We start from the raw sequence: 20,591 nt of genomic DNA on the forward strand, positions 1-20,591 counted from the left end.
CTAAATTCGGATCTGGTCACCTTCATTCAACCTGGTGATCGCAAAATGAAACCGTTAAGGTTAAGCGGTGAACGACAACCGAGAGAGTGGTTCTCTCTCTCTCTCTCTCTCTCTCTCTAATTAGCCTTTTACTGCACCGCCGTGGCAATGGCAACATTTATGTGTGTCGTGTGTGTGTGTGTGTGTGTGTGTGTATGTGTGTGACTATTCCTCAAAGGCACAAAGTACTACAGAACCACATTCTGTGTGTCGGTATTCTGTCTAGGATGCTTTACTGAAATACTGACAGACTGACAGACAGAGCGGGGGAAATGGGAGGGTCAAAGAAACAGTGTAAAATTATTATTATAAAGAATGAATGAAAAAGAATAAACAAGTATGAGGATGAGAGAATAGAGGAGGGGTGATTGGATTAGAAGCTGAGTGACAGGCAGGACAGCAGAGGTGATTGGCACAGATCGGTGGCACTCACGCCCCCTTGTCTCTCAGCAGAGACAGGAACTTGGACACTCTAGACTCCGTGTCCATCTGGAGGAGAGAGAAGGAGATGAGAGAGAGAGAGAGAGTTAACTACAGTAGCACACCCAAGTAACAGACACTACACGCTTATGTAACCTGTGCTAATCTTCTTGCAACAGATCCAGATTAGGCTTTATGTGCGAGTGCTACATGATGTCACTGCTTTGAGTACAATAGATTGAAATTGATAGGACTGCTGTTCCCATTCGACGGTCTACACTACATTCTCAAATGGTCATTTGGCCGCTAATCCTTAACGGTGCACCGAGTTCGATTTTCATGAGGACCGCGTAGACTCGACCGCATACGATTATCTTTTTTTTTAATGATCTTTTCCCCCCTTCTTTTTCCGTTTTTCTCCCATCCCAATGTTAGTCGTTATGCCAATTCCCAATCCCCTTCCTGGTCGTTGTGCACTCTACCCCCTACCGTCGGTCTGGGAGGGCGGAGACTATCACATGCTTCCCTCCGACACATGTGTAGCCAGCCCACCGCTTCTTTTCACCTGGCAGCGCGGACTCTCACTGGGAGAGTGTAACGTGTGGAAGGTCACACTACCTCTCTTAGATCTTTCCCTTGCTGTGCAGGCGCCCCGACCGAACTGTAGGAGTCGCTGCTTACAACGACCAGGACCCACCCTCGCCGGGTTTCCCACCCGCTAACACTGCCAATTGTGTTAGTATGGACGGTCGGCCAACCCGGAAGCACCACAGCTGGATTCGATCCCACTGTCTCTGTGGTGGTAGACAGACGCTTAGTCCGCTGCGCTACCCGGCCGCCCTCGACCGCATACGATTAACGTGGAAACGAGCGCGGCCATTTACCGGCTGCGTCTAAACGGTCCTCACTGTTCGCAGGCTGTAAAAGTGACCACAATGTTGGGGGGGCGACCATTACGGAATGCTCCTTTAAAATAACCGCCGCGAGAGGGTTTGATTATGCTGTCGTGGAGATCTGCGTTGGTTCGGTGCACGAGACTCAAAACAGATATATCTGAAAGAGTCGCTACAGTAGGAAAAGCCTAATCTATCCATTCAAGTCGTGTGATAAATGCGCTGCCGTGCCCAGCTTTGTGCCCAGAGATGGTGTATTGATAAAAGCCCTATTCTCACAGGACTAGTATTACACGGGGACCCATGGGAATATAAAAAAAACAACACAAAGGCCGTTTTAAGCGCTCGCGTGTACATCCTCGTACCTGGAGTGACATCTCAATAAGCATCAGGAGCTTCTTGATGCCGATCCAGACTCTCTTCCCTTTCAGCTGGTGTGCGACGCTGGCTCGCTCCTTGTCCGTAAAGCTCCCCAGTAGCTAGACGCCCGACAGAGACATCACAGATGGAGGGGTCCCACATATCAATATATATACAAATATACACACACACACACACATACGCACACAAATACACATACACACACATACACGTATACATACATACACACATACATATACATATATACACACACACTATATACATATACACATACATATACACATACATATATACACACTATATACATACATACATATACACACATACATATATTCAGTATACTATATACACAATACAACAACCTAACTTATTACAATCATCCAAAAAATGTGTGTGTGTGTGTGTGTGTGTGTGTGTGTGTGTGTATGTGTATGTGTGTGTGTGTGTGTGTGTGTGTGTGTGTGTGTGTGTGTGTGTGTGTGTGTGTGTGTGTGTGTGTGTGTGTGTGTGTGTGTGTGTGTGTGTGTGTGTGTGTGTGTGTGTGTGTGTGTGTGTCATTTGCTCATGGCATATAGAGAGCACACTTGTTTGAATGTACAGAATGCCATTTGGATACAATTATCATCATCATTATCATCATTATCATCATCATCATCATCATCATCATCATCATCATCATCATCAACATCTACAACAGGTATCGCTGGACGTGCAGCGCTCACCTCCAGGGCGTCGACCAGCTGCTCCCCGGTGGAGATGTTGGGGACGTGGATGGTGGTGCTGAAGGCGTCTAACATCTCCATCTCCTGCAGGACATCCTTGCGACTGGTGGTGCCGATGATCAGCAGCTTGCGGCCCTGTGGAGAGGAGGAAGGTGGGGTTAAAGTCCAGTAACACTGTGATGAAGAGGAAGGTGGGGTTAAAGTCCAGTAACATTGTGATGAAGAGGAAGGTGGGGTTAAAGTCCAGTAACATTGTGATGAAGAGGAAGGTGGGGTTAAAGTCCAGTAACACTGTGATGAAGAGGAAGGTGGGGTTAAAGTCCAGTAACACTGTGATGAAGAGGAAGGTGGGGTTAAAGTCCAGTAACATTGTGATGAAGAGGAAGGTGGGGTTAAAGTCCAGTAACACTGTGATGAAGAGGAAGGTGGGGTTAAACAGTAACACTGTGATGAAGAGGAAGGTGGGGTTAAAGTCCAGTAACACTGTGATGAAGAGGAAGGTGGGGTTAAAGTCCAGTAACACTGTGATGAAGAGGAAGGTGGGGTTAAAGTCCAGTAACACTGTGATGAAGAGGAAGGTGGGGTTAAACAGTAACACTGTGATGAAGAGGAAGGTGGGGTTAAAGTCCAGTAACGCTGTGATGAAGAGGAAGGTGGGGTTAAAGTCCAGTAACACTGTGATGAAGAGGAAGGTGGGGTTAAAGTCCAGTAACACTGTGATGAAGAGGAAGGTGGGGTTAAAGTCCAGTAACACTGAGATGAAGAGGAAGGTGGGGTTAAACAGTAACACTGTGATGAAGAGGAAGGTGGGGTTAAAGTTCAGTAACACTGAGATGCGGAGGAAGGTGGGGTTAAAGTCATGTAACACTGTGATGAAGAGGAAGGTGGGGTTAAACAGTAACACTGTGATGAAGAGGAAGGTGGGGTTAAAGTCCAGTAACACTGTGATGAAGAGGAAGGTGAGGTTAAAGTCCAGTAACACTGTGATGAAGAGGAAGGTGAGGTTAAAGTCCAGTAACACTGTGATGAAGAGGAAGGTGGGGTTAAAGTCCAGTAACACTGTGATGAAGAGGAAGGTGGGGTTAAACAGTAACACTGTGATGAAGAGGAAGGTGGGGTAAAAGTCCAGTAACACTGTGATGAAGAGGAAGGTGAGGTTAAACAGTAACACTGTGATGAAGAGGAAGGTGGGGTTAAAGTCCAGTAACACTGTGATGAAGAGGAAGGTGGGGTTAAACAGTAACACTGTGATGAAGAGGAAGGTGGGGTAAAAGTCCAGTAACACTGTGATGAAGAGGAAGGTGAGGTTAAAGTCCAGTAACACTGTGATGAAGAGGAAGGTGGGGTTAAAGTCCAGTAACACTGTGATGAAGAGGAAGGTGGGGTTAAAGTCCAGTAACACTGTGATGAAGAGGAAGGTGGGGTTAAAGTCCAGTAACACTGTGATGAAGAGGAAGGTGGGGTTAAAGCCCAGTAACACTGTGATGAAGAGGAAGGTGGGGTTAAACAGTAACACTGTGATGAAGAGGAAGGTGGGGTTAAAGTCCAGTAACACTGTGATGAAGAGGAAGGTGGGGTTAAAGTCCAGTAACACTGTGATGAAGAGGAAGGTGGGGTTAAAGTCCAGTAACACTGTGATGAAGAGGAAGGTGGGGTTAAAGTCCAGTAACACTGTGATGAAGAGGCAGGTGGGGTTAAAGTCCAGTAACACTGAGATGAAGAGGAAGGTGGGGTTAAAGTCCAGTAACACTGTGATGAAGAGGAAGGTGGGGTTAAACAGTAACACTGTGATGAAGAGGAAGGTGGGGTTAAACAATAACACTGTGATGAAGAGGAAGGTGGGGTTAAAGTCCAGTAACACTGTGATGAAGAGGAAGGTGGGGTTAAAGTCCAGTAACACTGAGATGAAGAGGAAGGTGGGGTTAAAGTCCAGTAACACTGTGATGAAGAGGAAGGTGGGGTTAAAGTCCAGTAACACTGTGATGAAGAGGAAGGTGGGGTTAAAGTCCAGTAACACTGTGATGAAGAGGAAGGTGGGGTTAAAGTCCAGTAACACTGTGATGAAGAGGAAGGTGGGGTTAAAGTCCAGTAACACTGTGATGAAGAGGAAGGTGGGGTTAAAGTCCAGTAACACTGAGATGAAGAGGAAGGTGAGGTTAAAGTCCAGTAACACTGTGATGAAGAGGAAGGTGGGGTTAAAGTCCAGTAACACTGTGATGAAGAGGAAGGTGGGGTTAAAGTCCAGTAACACTGTGATGAAGAGGAAGGTGGGGTTAAAGTCCAGTAACACTGTGATGAAGAGGAAGGTGGGGTTAAAGTCCAGTAACACTGTGATGAAGAGGAAGGTGGGGTTAAAGTCCAGTAACACTGAGATGAAGAGGAAGGTGGGGTTAAAGTCCAGTAACACTGTGATGAAGAGGAAGGTGGGGTTAAAGTCCAGTAACACTGTGATGAAGAGGAAGGTGGGGTTAAAGTCCAGTAACACTGTGATGAAGAGGAAGGTGGGGTTAAACAATAACACTGTGATGAAGAGGAAGGTGGGGTTAAAGTCCAGTAACACTGTGATGAAGAGGAAGGTGGGGTTAAACAATAACACTGTGATGAAGAGGAAGGTGGGGTTAAAGTCCAGTAACACTGTGATGAAGAGGAAGGTGGGGTTAAAGTCCAGTAACGCTGAGACGAAGAGGAAGGTGGGGTTAAAGTCCAGTAACACTGATGAAGAGGAAGGTGGGGTTAAACAATAACACTGTGATGAAGAGGAAGGTGGGGTTAAACAATAACACTGTGATGAAGAGGAAGGTGGGGTTAAAGTCCAGTAACACTGAGATGAAGAGGAAGGTGGGGTTAAAGTCCAGTAACACTGTGATGAAGAGGAAGGTGGGGTTAAAGTCCAGTAACACTGTGATGAAGAGGAAGGTGGGGTTAAACAATAACACTGTGATGAAGAGGAAGGTGGGGTTAAAGTCCAGTAACACTGTGATGAAGAGGAAGGTGGGGTTAAACAATAACACTGTGATGAAGAGGAAGGTGGGGTTAAAGTCCAGTAACACTGTGATGAAGAGGAAGGTGGGGTTAAACAATAACACTGTGATGAAGAGGAAGGTGGGGTTAAAGTCCAGTAACACTGTGATGAAGAGGAAGGTGGGGTTAAAGTCCAGTAACACTGTGATGAAGAGGAAGGTGGGGTTAAAGTCCAGTAACACTGTGATGAAGAGGAAGGTGGGGTTAAAGTCCAGTAACACTGTGATGAAGAGGAAGGTGGGGTTAAACAATAACACTGTGATGAAGAGGAAGGTGGGGTTAAAGTCCAGTAACACTGTGATGAAGAGGAAGGTGGGGTTAAACAGTAACACTGTGATGAAGAGGAAGGTGGGGTTAAAGTCCAGTAACACTGTGATGAAGAGGAAGGTGGGGTTAAAGTCCAGTAACACTGTGATGAAGAGGAAGGTGGGGTTAAAGTCCAGTAACACTGTGATGAAGAGGAAGGTGGGGTTAAAGTCCAGTAACACTGTGATGAAGAGGAAGGTGGGGTTAAAGTCCAGTAACACTGTGATGAAGAGGAAGGTGGGGTTAAAGTCCAGTAACACTGAGATGAAGAGGAAGGTGGGGTTAAAGCCCAGTAACACTGTGATGAAGAGGAAGGTGGGGTTAAACAATAACACTGTGATGAAGAGGAAGGTGGGGTTAAAGTCCAGTAACACTGTGATGAAGAGGAAGGTGGGGTTAAACAATAACACTGTGATGAAGAGGAAGGTGGGGTTAAAGTCCAGTAACACTGTGATGAAGAGGAAGGTGGGGTTAAAGTCCAGTAACACTGTGATGAAGAGGAAGGTGGGGTTAAAGTCCAGTAACACTGTGATGAAGAGGAAGGTGGGGTTAAAGTCCAGTAACACTGTGATGAAGAGGAAGGTGGGGTTAAACAATAACACTGTGATGAAGAGGAAGGTGGGGTTAAAGTCCAGTAACACTGAGATGAAGAGGAAGGTGGGGTTAAACAATAACACTGTGATGAAGAGGAAGGTGGGGTTAAAGTCCAGTAACACTGAGATGAAGAGGAAGGTGGGGTTAAACAATAACACTGTGATGAAGAGGAAGGTGGGGTTAAAGTCCAGTAACACTGTGATGAAGAGGAAGGTGGGGTTAAAGTCCAGTAACACTGTGATGAAGAGGAAGGTGGGGTTAAAGTCCAGTAACACTGTGATGAAGAGGAAGGTGGGGTTAAAGTCCAGTAACACTGTGATGAAGAGGAAGGTGGGGTTAAAGTCCAGTAACACTGTGATGAAGAGGAAGGTGGGGTTAAAGTCCAGTAACACTGTGATGAAGAGGAAGGTGGGGTTAAAGCCCAGTAACACTGTGATGAAGAGGAAGGTGGGGTTAAAGTCCAGTAACGCTGAGATGAAGAGGAAGGTGGGGTTAAAGTCCAGTAACATTGTGATGAAGAGGAAGGTGGGGTTAAAGTCCAGTAACACTGTGATGAAGAGGAAGGTGGGGTTAAAGTCCAGTAACACTGTGATGAAGAGGAAGGTGGGGTTAAACAATAACACTGTGATGAAGAGGAAGGTGGGGTTAAAGTCCAGTAACACTGTGATGAAGAGGAAGGTGGGGTTAAAGTCCAGTAACACTGTGATGAAGAGGAAGGTGGGGTTAAAGTCCAGTAACACTGTGATGAAGAGGAAGGTGGGGTTAAAGTCCAGTAACACTGTGATGAAGAGGAAGGTGGGGTTAAAGTCCAGTAACACTGTGATGAAGAGGAAGGTGGGGTTAAAGTCCAGTAACACTGTGATGAAGAGGAAGGTGGGGTTAAAGTCCAGTAACACTGTGATGAAGAGGAAGGTGGGGTTAAAGTCCAGTAACATTGTGATGAAGAGGAAGGTGGGGTTAAAGTCCAGTAACACTGTGATGAAGAGGAAGGTGGGGTTAAAGTCCAGTAACACTGTGATGAAGAGGAAGGTGGGGTTAAAGTCCAGTAACACTGTGATGAAGAGGAAGGTGGGGTTAAAGTCCAGTAACACTGTGATGAAGAGGAAGGTGGGGTTAAAGTCCAGTAACACTGTGATGAAGAGGAAGGTGGGGATAAACAATAACACTGAGATGAAGAGGAAGGTGGGGTTAAAGTCCAGTAACACTGTGATGAAGAGGAAGGTGGGGTTAAACAATAACACTGTAATGAAGAGGAAGGTGGGGTTAAAGTCCAGTAACACTGTGATGAAGAGGAAGGTGAGGTTAAAGTCCAGTAACACTGTGATGAAGAGGAAGGTGGGGTTAAAGTCCAGTAACACTGTGATGAAGAGGAAGGTGGGGTTAAAGTCCAGTAACACTGTGATGAAGAGGAAGGTGGGGTTAAACAATAACACTGTGATGAAGAGGAAGGTGGGGTTAAAGTCCAGTAACACTGAGATGAAGAGGAAGGTGGGGTTAAAGTCCAGTAACACTGTGATGAAGAGGAAGGTGGGGTTAAAGTCCAGTAACACTGTGATGAAGAGGAAGGTGGGGTTAAAGTCCAGTAACACTGTGATGAAGAGGAAGGTGGGGTTAAAGTCCAGTAACACTGTGATGAAGAGGAAGGTGGGGTTAAACAATAACACTGTGATGAAGAGGAAGGTGGGGTTAAAGTCCAGTAACACTGTGATGAAGAGGAAGGTGGGGTTAAACAATAACACTGAGATGAAGAGGAAGGTGGGGTTAAAGTCCAGTAACACTGTGATGAAGAGGAAGGTGGGGTTAAACAATAACACTGTGATGAAGAGGAAGGTGGGGTTAAAGTCCAGTAACACTGATGAAGAGGAAGGTGGGGTTAAACAATAACACTGAGATGAAGAGGAAGGTGGGTTAAAGTCCAGTAACACTGTGATGAAGAGGAAGGTGGGGTTAAACAATAACACTGTGATGAAGAGGAAGGTGGGGTTAAAGTCCAGTAACACTGTGATGAAGAGGAAGGTGGGGTTAAAGTCCAGTAACACTGTGATGAAGAGGAAGGTGGGGTTAAACAATAACACTGTGATGAAGAGGAAGGTGGGGTTAAAGTCCAGTAACACTGAGATGAAGAGGAAGGTGGGGTTAAAGTTCAGTAACACTGAGATGCGGAGGAAGGTGGGGTTAAAGTCCAGTAACACTGTGATGAAGAGGAAGGTGGGGTTAAAGTCCAGTAACACTGTGATGAAGAGGAAGGTGGGGTTAAAGTCCAGTAACACTGTGATGAAGAGGAAGGTGGGGTTAAAGTCCAGTAACACTGAGATGAAGAGGAAGGTGGGGTTAAAGTCCAGTAACACTGTGATGAAGAGGAAGGTGGGGTTAAAGTCCAGTAACACTGAGATGAAGAGGAAGGTGGGGTTAAAGTCCAGTAACACTGTGATGAAGAGGAAGGTGGGGTTAAAGTCCAGTAACACTGTGATGAAGAGGAAGGTGGGGTTAAAGTCCAGTAACACTGTGATGAAGAGGAAGGTGGGGTTAAAGTCCAGTAACACTGTGATGAAGAGGACGGTGGGGTTAAAGTCCAGTAACACTGTGATGAAGAGGAAGGTGGGGTTAAAGTCCAGTAACACTGTGATGAAGAGGAAGGTGGGGTTAAAGTCCAGTAACACTGTGATGAAGAGGAAGGTGGGGTTAAAGTCCAGTAACGCTGATGAAGAGGAAGGTGGGGTTAAACAATAACACTGTGATGAAGAGGAAGGTGGGGTTAAACAATAACACTGTGATGAAGAGGAAGGTGGGGTTAAAGTCCAGTAACACTGAGATGAAGAGGAAGGTGGGGTTAAAGTCCAGTAACACTGTGATGAAGAGGAAGGTGGGGTTAAACAATAACACTGTGATGAAGAGGAAGGTGGGGTTAAAGTCCAGTAACACTGTGATGAAGAGGAAGGTGGGGTTAAACAATAACACTGTGATGAAGAGGAAGGTGGGGTTAAAGTCCAGTAACACTGTGATGAAGAGGAAGGTGGGGTTAAAGTCCAGTAACACTGTGATGAAGAGGAAGGTGGGGTTAAAGTCCAGTAACACTGTGATGAAGAGGAAGGTGGGGTTAAAGTCGAGTAACGCTGTGATGAAGAGGAAGGTGGGGTTAAACAATAACACTGTGATGAAGAGGAAGGTGGGGTTAAAGTCCAGTAACACTGTGATGAAGAGGAAGGTGGGGTTAAAGTCCAGTAACACTGTGATGAAGAGGAAGGTGGGGTTAAAGTCCAGTAACACTGTGATGAAGAGGAAGGTGGGGTTAAAGTCCAGTAACACTGTGATGAAGAGGAAGGTGGGGTTAAAGTCCAGTAACACTGTGATGAAGAGGAAGGTGGGGTTAAAGTCCAGTAACACTGTGATGAAGAGGAAGGTGGGGTTAAAGTCCAGTAACACTGTGATGAAGAGGAAGGTGGGGTTAAACAATAACACTGTGATGAAGAGGAAGGTGGGGTTAAAGTCCAGTAACACTGAGATGAAGAGGAAGGTGGGGTTAAAGTCCAGTAACACTGTGATGAAGAGGAAGGTGGGGTTAAAGTCCAGTAACACTGTGATGAAGAGGAAGGTGGGGTTAAAGTCCAGTAACACTGTGATGAAGAGGAAGGTGGGGTTAAACAATAACACTGTGATGAAGAGGAAGGTGGGGTTAAAGTCCAGTAACACTGTGATGAAGAGGAAGGTGGGGTTAAAGTCCAGTAACACTGAGATGAAGAGGAAGGTGGGGTTAAAGTCCAGTAACACTGTGATGAAGAGGAAGGTGGGGTTAAAGTCCAGTAACACTGAGATGAAGAGGAAGGTGGGGTTAAAGTCCAGTAAGACTGTGATGAAGAGGAAGGTGGGGTTAAAGTCCAGTAACACTGTGATGAAGAGGAAGGTGGGGTTAAAGTCCAGTAACACTGTGATGAAGAGGAAGGTGGGGTTAAAGTCCAGTAACACTGTGATGAAGAGGAAGGTGGGGTTAAAGTCCAGTAACACTGTGATGAAGAGGAAGGTGGGGTTAAAGTCCAGTAACACTGTGATGAAGAGGAAGGTGGGGTTAAAGTCCAGTAACACTGTGATGAAGAGGAAGGTGGGGTTAAACAGTAACACTGTGATGAAGAGGAAGGTGGGGTTAAAGTCCAGTAACACTGAGATGAAGAGGAAGGTGGGGTTAAAGTCCAGTAACACTGTGATGAAGAGGAAGGTGGGGTTAAAGTCCAGTAACACTGTGATGAAGAGGACGGTGGGGTTAAAGTCCAGTAACACTGTGATGAAGAGGAAGGTGAGGTTAAAGTCCAGTAACACTGTGATGAAGAGGAAGGTGGGGTTAAAGTCCAGTAACACTGTGATGAAGAGGAAGGTGGGGTTAAAGTCCAGTAACACTGTGATGAAGAGGAAGGTGGGGTTAAAGTCCAGTAACGCTGAGACGAAGAGGAAGGTGGGGTTAAAGTCCAGTAACACTGATGAAGAGGAAGGTGGGGTTAAACAATAACACTGTGATGAAGAGGAAGGTGGGGTTAAACAATAACACTGTGATGAAGAGGAAGGTGGGGTTAAAGTCCAGTAACACTGAGATGAAGAGGAAGGTGGGGTTAAAGTCCAGTAACACTGTGATGAAGAGGAAGGTGGGGTTAAACAATAACACTGTGATGAAGAGGAAGGTGGGGTTAAAGTCCAGTAACACTGTGATGAAGAGGAAGGTGGGGTTAAACAATAACACTGTGATGAAGAGGAAGGTGGGGTTAAAGTCCAGTAACACTGTGATGAAGAGGAAGGTGGGGTTAAACAATAACACTGTGATGAAGAGGAAGGTGGGGTTAAACAGTAACACTGTGATGAAGAGGAAGGTGGGGTTAAACAATAACACTGTGATGAAGAGGAAGGTGGGGTTAAAGTCCAGTAACACTGTGATGAAGAGGAAGGTGGGGTTAAAGTCCAGTAACACTGTGATGAAGAGGAAGGTGGGGTTAAAGTCCAGTAACACTGTGATGAAGAGGAAGGTGGGGTTAAAGTCCAGTAACACTGTGATGAAGAGGAAGGTGGGGTTAAAGTCCAGTAACACTGAGATGAAGAGGAAGGTGGGGTTAAAGTCCAGTAACACTGTGATGAAGAGGAAGGTGGGGTTAAAGTCCAGTAACACTGAGACGAAGAGGAAGGTGGGGTTAAAGTCCAGTAACACTGAGATGAAGAGGAAGGTGGGGTTAAAGTCCAGTAACACTGTGATGAAGAGGAAGGTGGGGTTAAAGTCCAGTAACACTGAGACGAAGAGGAAGGTGGGGTTAAAGTCCAGTAACACTGTGATGAAGAGGAAGGTGGGGTTAAAGTCCAGTAACACTGTGATGAAGAGGAAGGTGGGGTTAAAGTCCAGTAACACTGTGATGAAGAGGAAGGTGGGGTTAAAGTCCAGTAACACTGTGATGAAGAGGAAGGTGGGGTTAAAGTCCAGTAACACTGAGATGAAGAGGAAGGTGGGGTTAAAGTCCAGTAACACTGTGATGAAGAGGAAGGTGGGGTTAAAGTCCAGTAACACTGAGACGAAGAGGAAGGTGGGGTTAAAGTCCAGTAACGCTGAGACGAAGAGGAACGCTGCCGCAGCCTAAAGCCACTTTCACCCAGGAAGTGGATATCTGCTCCACGCGCAAGAGTGGAGAATGTTATCCTGAAACGAGAAACAATGTTACCAGCTATACAACCAAATGTTAAAGGTGCTGAAAGTGGTATTTTCTTGGTTAAAATAAGTGTTAAATAGCTCTACATTATCACAGCCATCACTGAGATCGTGTGTTTGGTTAGTAACATGGGTCTCCCAGTCCCTAAGCTCTGCAGTAAACAAACATAAAATGTTCTGGTATCGCGTTCTCACTTTATCCAATCAGGAGAGAGAACCATAGATTTTTTTACTAAGAAATCTTGCCAAACCAGATTTACTTACTATACCGGCAGATCATTTAACTTGTTTCAAGCACATATTTGCCTAAAACTAGTTTTTATTTATTTTCCTTTTTTCAGTGTGGAATTCTCGCTCCTGATTGGATAAAGTGAATGTATTTTCTGTTTACTGCAGAGTGGAGCTATTATTTTAACATGTAGACCACTTATTTTAACCAAAAGATATATACCACTTACAGCACCTTTAAGATATAGTCTATTCGAATGTATTTTTAACATTCAAAATTGTGCCGCAAAATTACAAACCTCGTCATTGTAAATGACAGACTGCTGGATGAGTAAATTACACCTAAAGGCAAAACCTCACCGTGACTCTACAGCGTGACTCTACAGCGTGACTCTATAGCGTGACTCTACACCGTGACTCTACAGCGTGACTCTACAGCGTGACTCTACACCGTGACTCTACAGCGTGATTCAGCGTGACCTCTGACCTTGGGAGGGGGCTTCTTCAGCAGCACCAGCAGAGCCTGGAGCACCATGTTGGAGTAGTAAGGCCCGATGGGACCGTAGTCCAGGAGACGCTCGATGTTGTCCACCACCACGCAGCTCAACTGAGACATGTAGGCGTCGTCAAACACCTGGGAGGAGAGGACGAGGAGATACGATAAGATAAGATACAATCAGATAAGATAAGATAAGATAAGATAAGATACAATCAGATAAGATATGACAAGATAAGATAAGATAAGATACGATAAGATAAGATAAGATACAATAAGATATTTGAGATAAGATACGATAAGATACGATAAGATAAGATAAGATACAATAAGATACGATACAATAAGATACGATAACATAACATGACAACTAGTGCTGTCAATCGATTAAAATATTTAATCGCGATTAATCGCATGATTGTCCATAGTTAACTCGCGATTAATCGCAAATTAATAGTTTTTTTTTATCTACCTTAAACAGATCTTTTTCAAGTTCCAAGTTTTAATACTCTTATCAACATGAGTCAACAAATGCTTGCTTTATACAGCCATTTAACACAAAAGGATGACCCTCATGCATTGCAAATTTGCATCAAATTCAAAACAGAGTGATGCACAAAATAACTTAAAAGAAAATAATAATTTAAAACAATGAATAAAGTGTGCATGAAATAATTTGGGAAAGAAAACGTTAGGAACTTGTTACATTCACACACCCGCCTCTCTCTCAGCTCTCTATCTCTCTATCTCTCTCTCACACACTCTCTCCCAGCTCTCTTTCTCTCTTGCCCCTTCCTCATCTCTCTCACCCCCCTCTCTCTCTCTATATATATCTCACACACACACACACACACACACACACACACTTCAGAAACAAACATAGTATCAATGAGAGCATCAATAATACACCCGAGTGAAGTCTAGTAAAAAATAAATACATTTTTTTTAAAGTTATTCGTGAGTTAAAAAAAATAGTGGCGTTAATAGAATCGGGCAATAACGCGTTAATACCGCGTTGACTTTGACAGCCTTAATAACAACATAACATAAGATAACAACATAAGAGTGCTAAAGTGCTCAAATTCAAACCGGTGATGTTATCAAGAATATAAGTCTGGAGCTGCTCCGTAGACAATGATAAGATAAGATAAGATATTCCTTTATTGATCGCCTTGAAAGTCGGGCATTATAGCAGCATGGGGGAGGGGAGGTACAGGTACCGGCAGGGTAATATAGAAGACATAAATATAGGCAATACAATTATAGAAAAGATTAAAATAAGCAGTGTAAACAATATAATTAACTCTGAATATAAGAATATGAGCAAGTAAACAGTGTAATCAAAGGTCCAGATGAGGGTCTGTATGCCCTATCTGTTATATTTGTTATGGTTTGTAATGCGACCCCAATTGCACGACACAGACAGGTAATCAGAGTTAGCCAAAACAAAGGCATGATTTATTATACAGAAAAAGTGGCACTGAGCCTTTAAGGGGGGAAAAACACTAAAGTCCAATTACACAGAAAAAAGCGGCACTGTGCCTTTAACGGGCGAACAGGCAAGAAAAAAGTAACAGGAATCCTCTGGAACACGGGCAAACAGTACCCAGGAATCTTCTTCCTCACGGGCAAAAAGTAAACAGGAATCTTCTTCCTCCCGACCAGAACGCTGCCGACGGGCAACGCAGCAAACAGGGGGTCCGAGGGGAATGGGGTGAGAACACAGGCATCCTCCCGTGGAGTAATAGAGAGCGATGGCGAGCCTCACCCCAGGAACGAGGTCCATGTAGAGGGAGTTGGGAAGTAGCCGGCACGACATCTGGGCCCTCATGTATCAACCTGACGTACGCACAGATATGTGCTTAAGCCGTGCGTACGACCATTCCTAAGCAAAGTGTGGGATTTATCTATTTGAACTTGTGCTTGACTTTGTGCGTATATTTAAGCACAGGTCGGACCATGCGTAGTTGGCGCCCGGTGGTAGAATATTTTTACAACGCGGAAATAAGCACTGACTGCGCTCCGCGTAACTCAACTCGTTATTATTTTGCGCATATATTGCAGAAATACGGGAACGTTTTGATTATATTTAAAAGGCTTTGCCATTGTTAAACGTAATAAGTGGAACCCCGAAGCTGTAAGCAGAATACAAGTCATATGAACACCCACGATATAAACGCATTGCAACGAGAACAGACAGAGGTTATATGTTGAGTGTATGTGTATACAAAACCCTTGCAATAAATGTGTCTTAAATGAATGAAAAGCATACATGCTCTGGACACAGAGCATATATATCGTGTGGGTGATATCATGACTTGTATTCTGTGTCAAAGCCTAAATCAAAACGTCCCCGTATTTCTGCAATCTATGCGCAAAATAATAACGAGTTGAGTTCTAACAAAGAACGTATTACATGCTGGTAGGCTGATAGAGTAAACTATGATATGAATATGAATATGATATGTAAAGGTATACTGGTCCGTCCACGAGGATATCGAGGACTCGAGTTGGGGGACCCTGATGTAAACAAGACAAAAGTCTTTCTCTGGTCTGCATCCCCTTAACAATTGTGTGTATTGAGCCGTACTGTATTGTACCCATTCTGCAATCTGTTAAATAAAGTTTTCATTCATTCAGCCATTAAATGCAATTTGAGAATATAGGCTAAAGCGACGGCCTGCCCTATAGCCTATACATATTATTTAATGTTTTCATAAGCGTAAAGATACAACAGCTAGATTAATGATCAAGTTAGTTTACTGTATGCAGGCTTCGCAGGGCTGTGTGTTATTATATGCGCAAGTTACTGTTGCATAATGTAGGCTATGGGCTGGCTGCTATTATATGTACTTCATATAGGCTGCCTAATACCAACAACAAAATAGATTGTATCATATGCCTCTACACACATTATATTATACACATCATATTATATCTTGGTTCGGCAGCGCCTCTGTGAACAATCTCTCAGAGTTTGCTCCATCAGTAATCAGTAATGTGAACGGGATTCCACTTGGTCAATGTACAGATAATCTGCGATGCGCATTTTGGCTGATAATGTGCCGGTGGCCGGAGTCTCATTCATATTCACTTAAATGCAGATCATAGTTATCCACTGAAGCCATATGACTCTGACCAGAACGGGCTCATGACGAGCGCACATAATAGGCATTAGAGCGCAGAGTTGTCTGTGAACTTGGCAACTTCATTGGATTTATTTATTCTCTAAAAATATCTATAATCATACGATTAAATATTGTTTAAAATAAAACGCTAAATACTATTATTCTGTGTGTCATGTTTCCAAATAATATTGTTCACAACGGGAAATGCTGTATACGTTCAATTTGTTGGTTGGACCTCGGTGATCAATCTCGCTCAGTGAAGTCTCTCAGAGTTCGCTCGGGTTAGTCCACTTTTCCACATTTCATGGGGGTGTTCCATTACCGTATATGGTTAATCGGGGCGGTTCTGGTATGCAAATACTTAAAACAGTGCACAAGCTCAAACGTAGGATCAAAGTCATATTTATCAAGACAGGTGTGCGTAGGACCTGTGTACGCACGTGTGGTAAATCCCGTTTTTTTTGTGCGTGCACACATTCTAAATTCTGTGCTTACGTGTGGAAATTTTCTGAGGGAACTTGATAAATGAGGGCCCTGGAGTGGGAACACTGGGATCCTCCCGTGGAGTAATAGAGAGCAAAGACGGTGTCCTACTCCAGGAAACGGCGACAGGTGGTGATGTACAGGGGTGGCATGACGTCTCACGCCGGAGACGCGGCAGTAGATGGTAGTAACAAGAAAGACCCGACAAGGAGTGGAGGGGAGTCAGCGTATATGAATCCTCCCGATGAGCTGATTGTGGATCAATCTCAGGTGCGTGACCCAGAAAAATGGCACGCCCCCTCGTTGGGCAGCATGCAGGATTCCTTCAGCCCTCACAGTACCCCCCCCCCCTCCACAGGAGCCACCCGGCGACCAGCCAGGCCCGCAGGGGAAATTTTTTTTCAGAGAGGCACCAGGGAAACTGACCTTGCTAGCTGAAGGGGCAGTCCTAGCAGAGGGGAACAGGGTAGCTACACACAAAGTGGAGGCCATGCTAGCTGGGGAAGCTACACATAAAGTGGGCTAGCAGAGGGAACAGGGTTAGCTGCCAGGGCATAGCTAGCTACAGGGCCTATGCTAGCTGTAAGGCTACATCAACATAGAGGCTGTGCAAGCTGCTGGAGCTAAGCTAGCAGACTGCTGGACTAGCTGAAAGCTAGCAGACGGCTGGACTAGCAGAGGAGGACAAGCTAGCTGAAAGGACAGTCCTACTGTAGCTGTGGGGCTCTCACATACACTGTCTGTGCCGGCTGGGGTCGAGGTCGGGTCGTACTGTTATGGTTTGTAATGCGACCCCAATTGCATGACACAGACAGGTAGTCAGAGTTAGGCAAAACAAGGGCATGATTTATTATACAGAAAAAGTGGCACTGAGCCTTTAAGGGGGGAAAAACACTAAAGTCCAATTACACAGAAAAAGGCGGCACTGTGCCTTTAACGGGCGAACAGGCAGGAAAAAGTAACAGGAATCCTCTGGAACACGGGCAAACAGTACCCAGGAATCTTCTTCCTCACGGGCAAAAAGTAAACAGGAATCTTCTTCCTCCCGACCAGAACGCTGCCGACGGGCAACGCAGCAAACAGGGGGTCCGAGGGGAATGGGGTGAGAACACGGGCATTCTCCCGTGGAGTAATAGAGAGCGATGGCGAGCCTCACCCCAGGAACGAGGTCCATGTAGAGGGAGTTGGGAAGTAGCCGGCACGACATCTGGAGTGGGAACACTGGGATCCTCCCGTGGAGTAATAGATAGCGAAGACGGTGTCCTACTCCAGGAAACGGCGACAGGTGGTGATGTACAGGGGTGGCACGACGTCTCACGCCGGAGACGCGGCAGTAGATGGTAGTAACAAGAAAGACCCGACAAGGAGTGGAGGGGAGTCAGCGTATATGAATCATCCCGATGAGCTGATTGTGGATCAATCTCAGGTGCGTGACCCAGAAAAACGGCACACCCCCTCGTTGGGCAGCATGCAGGATTCCTCCAGCCCTCACAATATTATACGTTACAATAAGGTATATGGTCAATAACACTTAGAATCTGAATATATACTAGGAGTAAGTAAAGTAAACAGTATATACAGGTGCAGTATACATAAGGTACCCTAACTGGCATGCTATAGGTCATACGGAAGAAAGGAGTGGAGATAGGGAGATAGGGACATAAGGAGGGAGGGAAGGGGGGTGTTAAGGAAGGAAGGAAGGAAGCAAGGAGGTTAGGGAGGAGGGAGATACAGTATACCCACACTAGGAGACCGTTGCCCATTATTCACACGGCAGCCATTTTGCTCTCATGTCATGCTCAGGTTGGGATTCCTTTCTACCCTCCACTCTTAAATCAACTAGAAAATTACCATAAACTCAAACACTCTTCAGGTGTGGAGCGCATCATAGACTGACAATGTCACTCAGTCACTCACTCGTTTATTCACCGGCTCACAGGCCGTTCAAGACCAGTTCAATCTATGCAAGAATGCTTCACATATATGGCATTCTGTGTTCTTATTAAGAACCATGTTGCAAAGTATTTTACACTGAATACAATAACATGAGATAAAAAAATATATATATATCATAAAATAGTGGAAAATAAAATATTATAAATTAAGAAATAATTAACTAAATTAAAAATCAACTGAAATTAAATGAAATTAAATTAAATTTAGCGGCACGGTGGTGTAGTGGTTAACACTGTCGCCTCACAGCAAGAAGGTCCAGGGTTCGATTCCCGCTTGGGGACCAGGTTTCCATGATGCCAGGTACCCAGGTGGGGTATCTCCCAGGCCTTTTTGTGTGGAGTTTGCATGTTCTCCCCGTGCTCGCAAGGGTTCCCCCCCGATAAGATAAACCCAATGGAAAAACATGCACAACAACAGATCGCTAACGCTGTGGTGTCCTTGACGAAGACGGACAGGAGCACTTGGATTGGTCCCTGGGGCGCAGCTCACGTTGACGCCCTATCTGCTCCCGGCTGCCCATGGGGGGAAGGACGACGGGATGGGTCAAGCGCAGAGACTCAATCGCATCGGCGACTGAGGAAAGACAATGCATGTGTGTGTGTGTGTATCCCGGTGTGTGTGTGCCGCTCCAATTGCATGTTCAGTTCGTTGCATGCCGAATAAAGACCCCCCTAAAGAGGTCCTGCATTATTATTATAAATGAAACTAAAGTAAGCCACCTACCTTCTTGATGGCCTGGCACTTGGAGTACTCCGAGTGTCCGATCAGCTTGTCCGGAGAGCAGATCTGGATGAAGGGGAACTCAGAGTCTTTAGAGATTTTAGCTGCCAGGGCCGTCTTCCCACTGTGAGGAGGACCTGAGAGAGAGAGAGAGAGAGAGAGAGAGAGAGAGAGAGAGAGAGAGAGAGAGAGAGAGAGAGAGAGAGAGAGAGAGAGAGAGAGAGAGAGAGAGAGAGAGAGAGAGAGAGAGAGAGCGAGAGAGAGAGAGAGAGAGAGAGAGAGAGAGAGAGACAAACAGAGAGAGAGAGACAAACAGAGAGAGAGAGAAAAGAAAAAGAGGGAGAGAAAGAAAGAGGGAGAGAGGAGAGAAAGAGAGAGAGGAGAGAGAAAGAGAGATATACAGACAGAGAGAGGGAGAGAGAGAACGAGAGAGAGAAAGAGAGGGAGGGAGAGACAGACAGAGATAAAGGGAGAGAAGGAGAAAGAGAGATGGAGAGAGAGGGATGGAGAGAAAGAGAGGAGGGAGAGTGAGGAGAGAGAGGGAGATAGAGAGACACAGAAAGAGAGAGAGGAGAGGGAGAGAGACAAACAAACAGAGACAGAGAGAGAGACAGAGAGAGAGAAAGAAAGAAAGAGGGAGAGAGGAGAAAGAGAGAATGAGAGAGAGGGAGAGAGAGACAGACAGACAGAGAGAGACAGAGAGAAAGAGATGAGGGAGAGAAGGAGAAAGAGAGAGAACGAGAGGGAGGGAGATAAAGAGAGGAGAGAGGGAGATAGAGAGAGTGAGTTTGAGTTTGAGTGTGTGTGTGTGTGTGTGTGTGTGTGTGTGTGTGTGTGTGTGTGTGTGTGTGTGTGTGTGTGTGTGTGTGTGTGTGTGTGTGTGTGTGTGTGTGTGTGTGTGTGTGTGTGTGTGTGTGTGTGTGTGTGTGTGTGTGTGTGTGTGTGTGTGTGTGTGTGTGTGTGTGTCACGGCTGGGCTCAATTCACTTTCAATTCAATCAATTCAAAGTGTATCTTTTCTCTGACAGAACATTCATGCTCATTCATCTGGAAACCTTCCCAAGATGAAGGTTTTTCCATATTCTCATTTTAAACATCCCCTCCACTCAAAAACATGATTTGTTTTAGGTCAACTTCTCTTAGGGGTATGACTTTGACTATATACTGTATATTATTATTCGTGACTTTGACTATATAGATTGTCATTTGTGACTTTGACTATATAGATTGTCATTTGTGACTTTGAGTATAGATTGTTATTTATGACTTTGACTATGAAGGATGTCGAGGTTTTTTCAATGTATATAATGTATATATTGGGGGAGATGACAGCATCTAAAGGTGCCAGGTCAGAGAGGTAGATGTGGTGGTGGAGGCGGTCAGAGAGAGAGTCAATGTGTTTAGCAGCAGACTAAGATAGAGCCCAGGGCTTCGAGGTCGTTCAGCTTGTTAAACATAAACACTGATAAGGACTGGGAACAGTGCAGATTTGGTCAGAGAGAACTATGCAGAGTTTGACATCGAACCATAC

At 45.1% G+C, this 20,591-nt stretch overlaps 1 protein-coding gene across 1 annotated transcript in view; it reads right to left on the reverse strand.

The window, feature by feature from the left end:
- The window catches only part of LOC311240459 (vesicle-fusing ATPase-like), a gene marked incomplete at both ends in the record, with an annotated part of 78,240 nt that continues 57,649 nt past the window's right edge, over positions 1 to 20,591 (reverse strand). The window contains 6 exons of the mRNA XM_084329039.1: positions 1 to 31; positions 473 to 528; positions 1,718 to 1,831; positions 2,456 to 2,590; positions 12,766 to 12,912; positions 19,065 to 19,198. Coding sequence (XP_084185165.1) covers positions 1 to 31; positions 473 to 528; positions 1,718 to 1,831; positions 2,456 to 2,590; positions 12,766 to 12,912; positions 19,065 to 19,198 — 617 coding nt within the window. The remainder of the gene's footprint in view (positions 32 to 472; positions 529 to 1,717; positions 1,832 to 2,455; positions 2,591 to 12,765; positions 12,913 to 19,064; positions 19,199 to 20,591) is intronic.

The sequence above is a fragment of the Notolepis coatsorum genome (genome assembly GCF_963971535.1).
Source record: "Notolepis coatsorum genome assembly, chromosome: 14".
NCBI classification, from domain to species: domain Eukaryota; kingdom Metazoa; phylum Chordata; class Actinopteri; order Aulopiformes; family Paralepididae; genus Notolepis; species Notolepis coatsorum.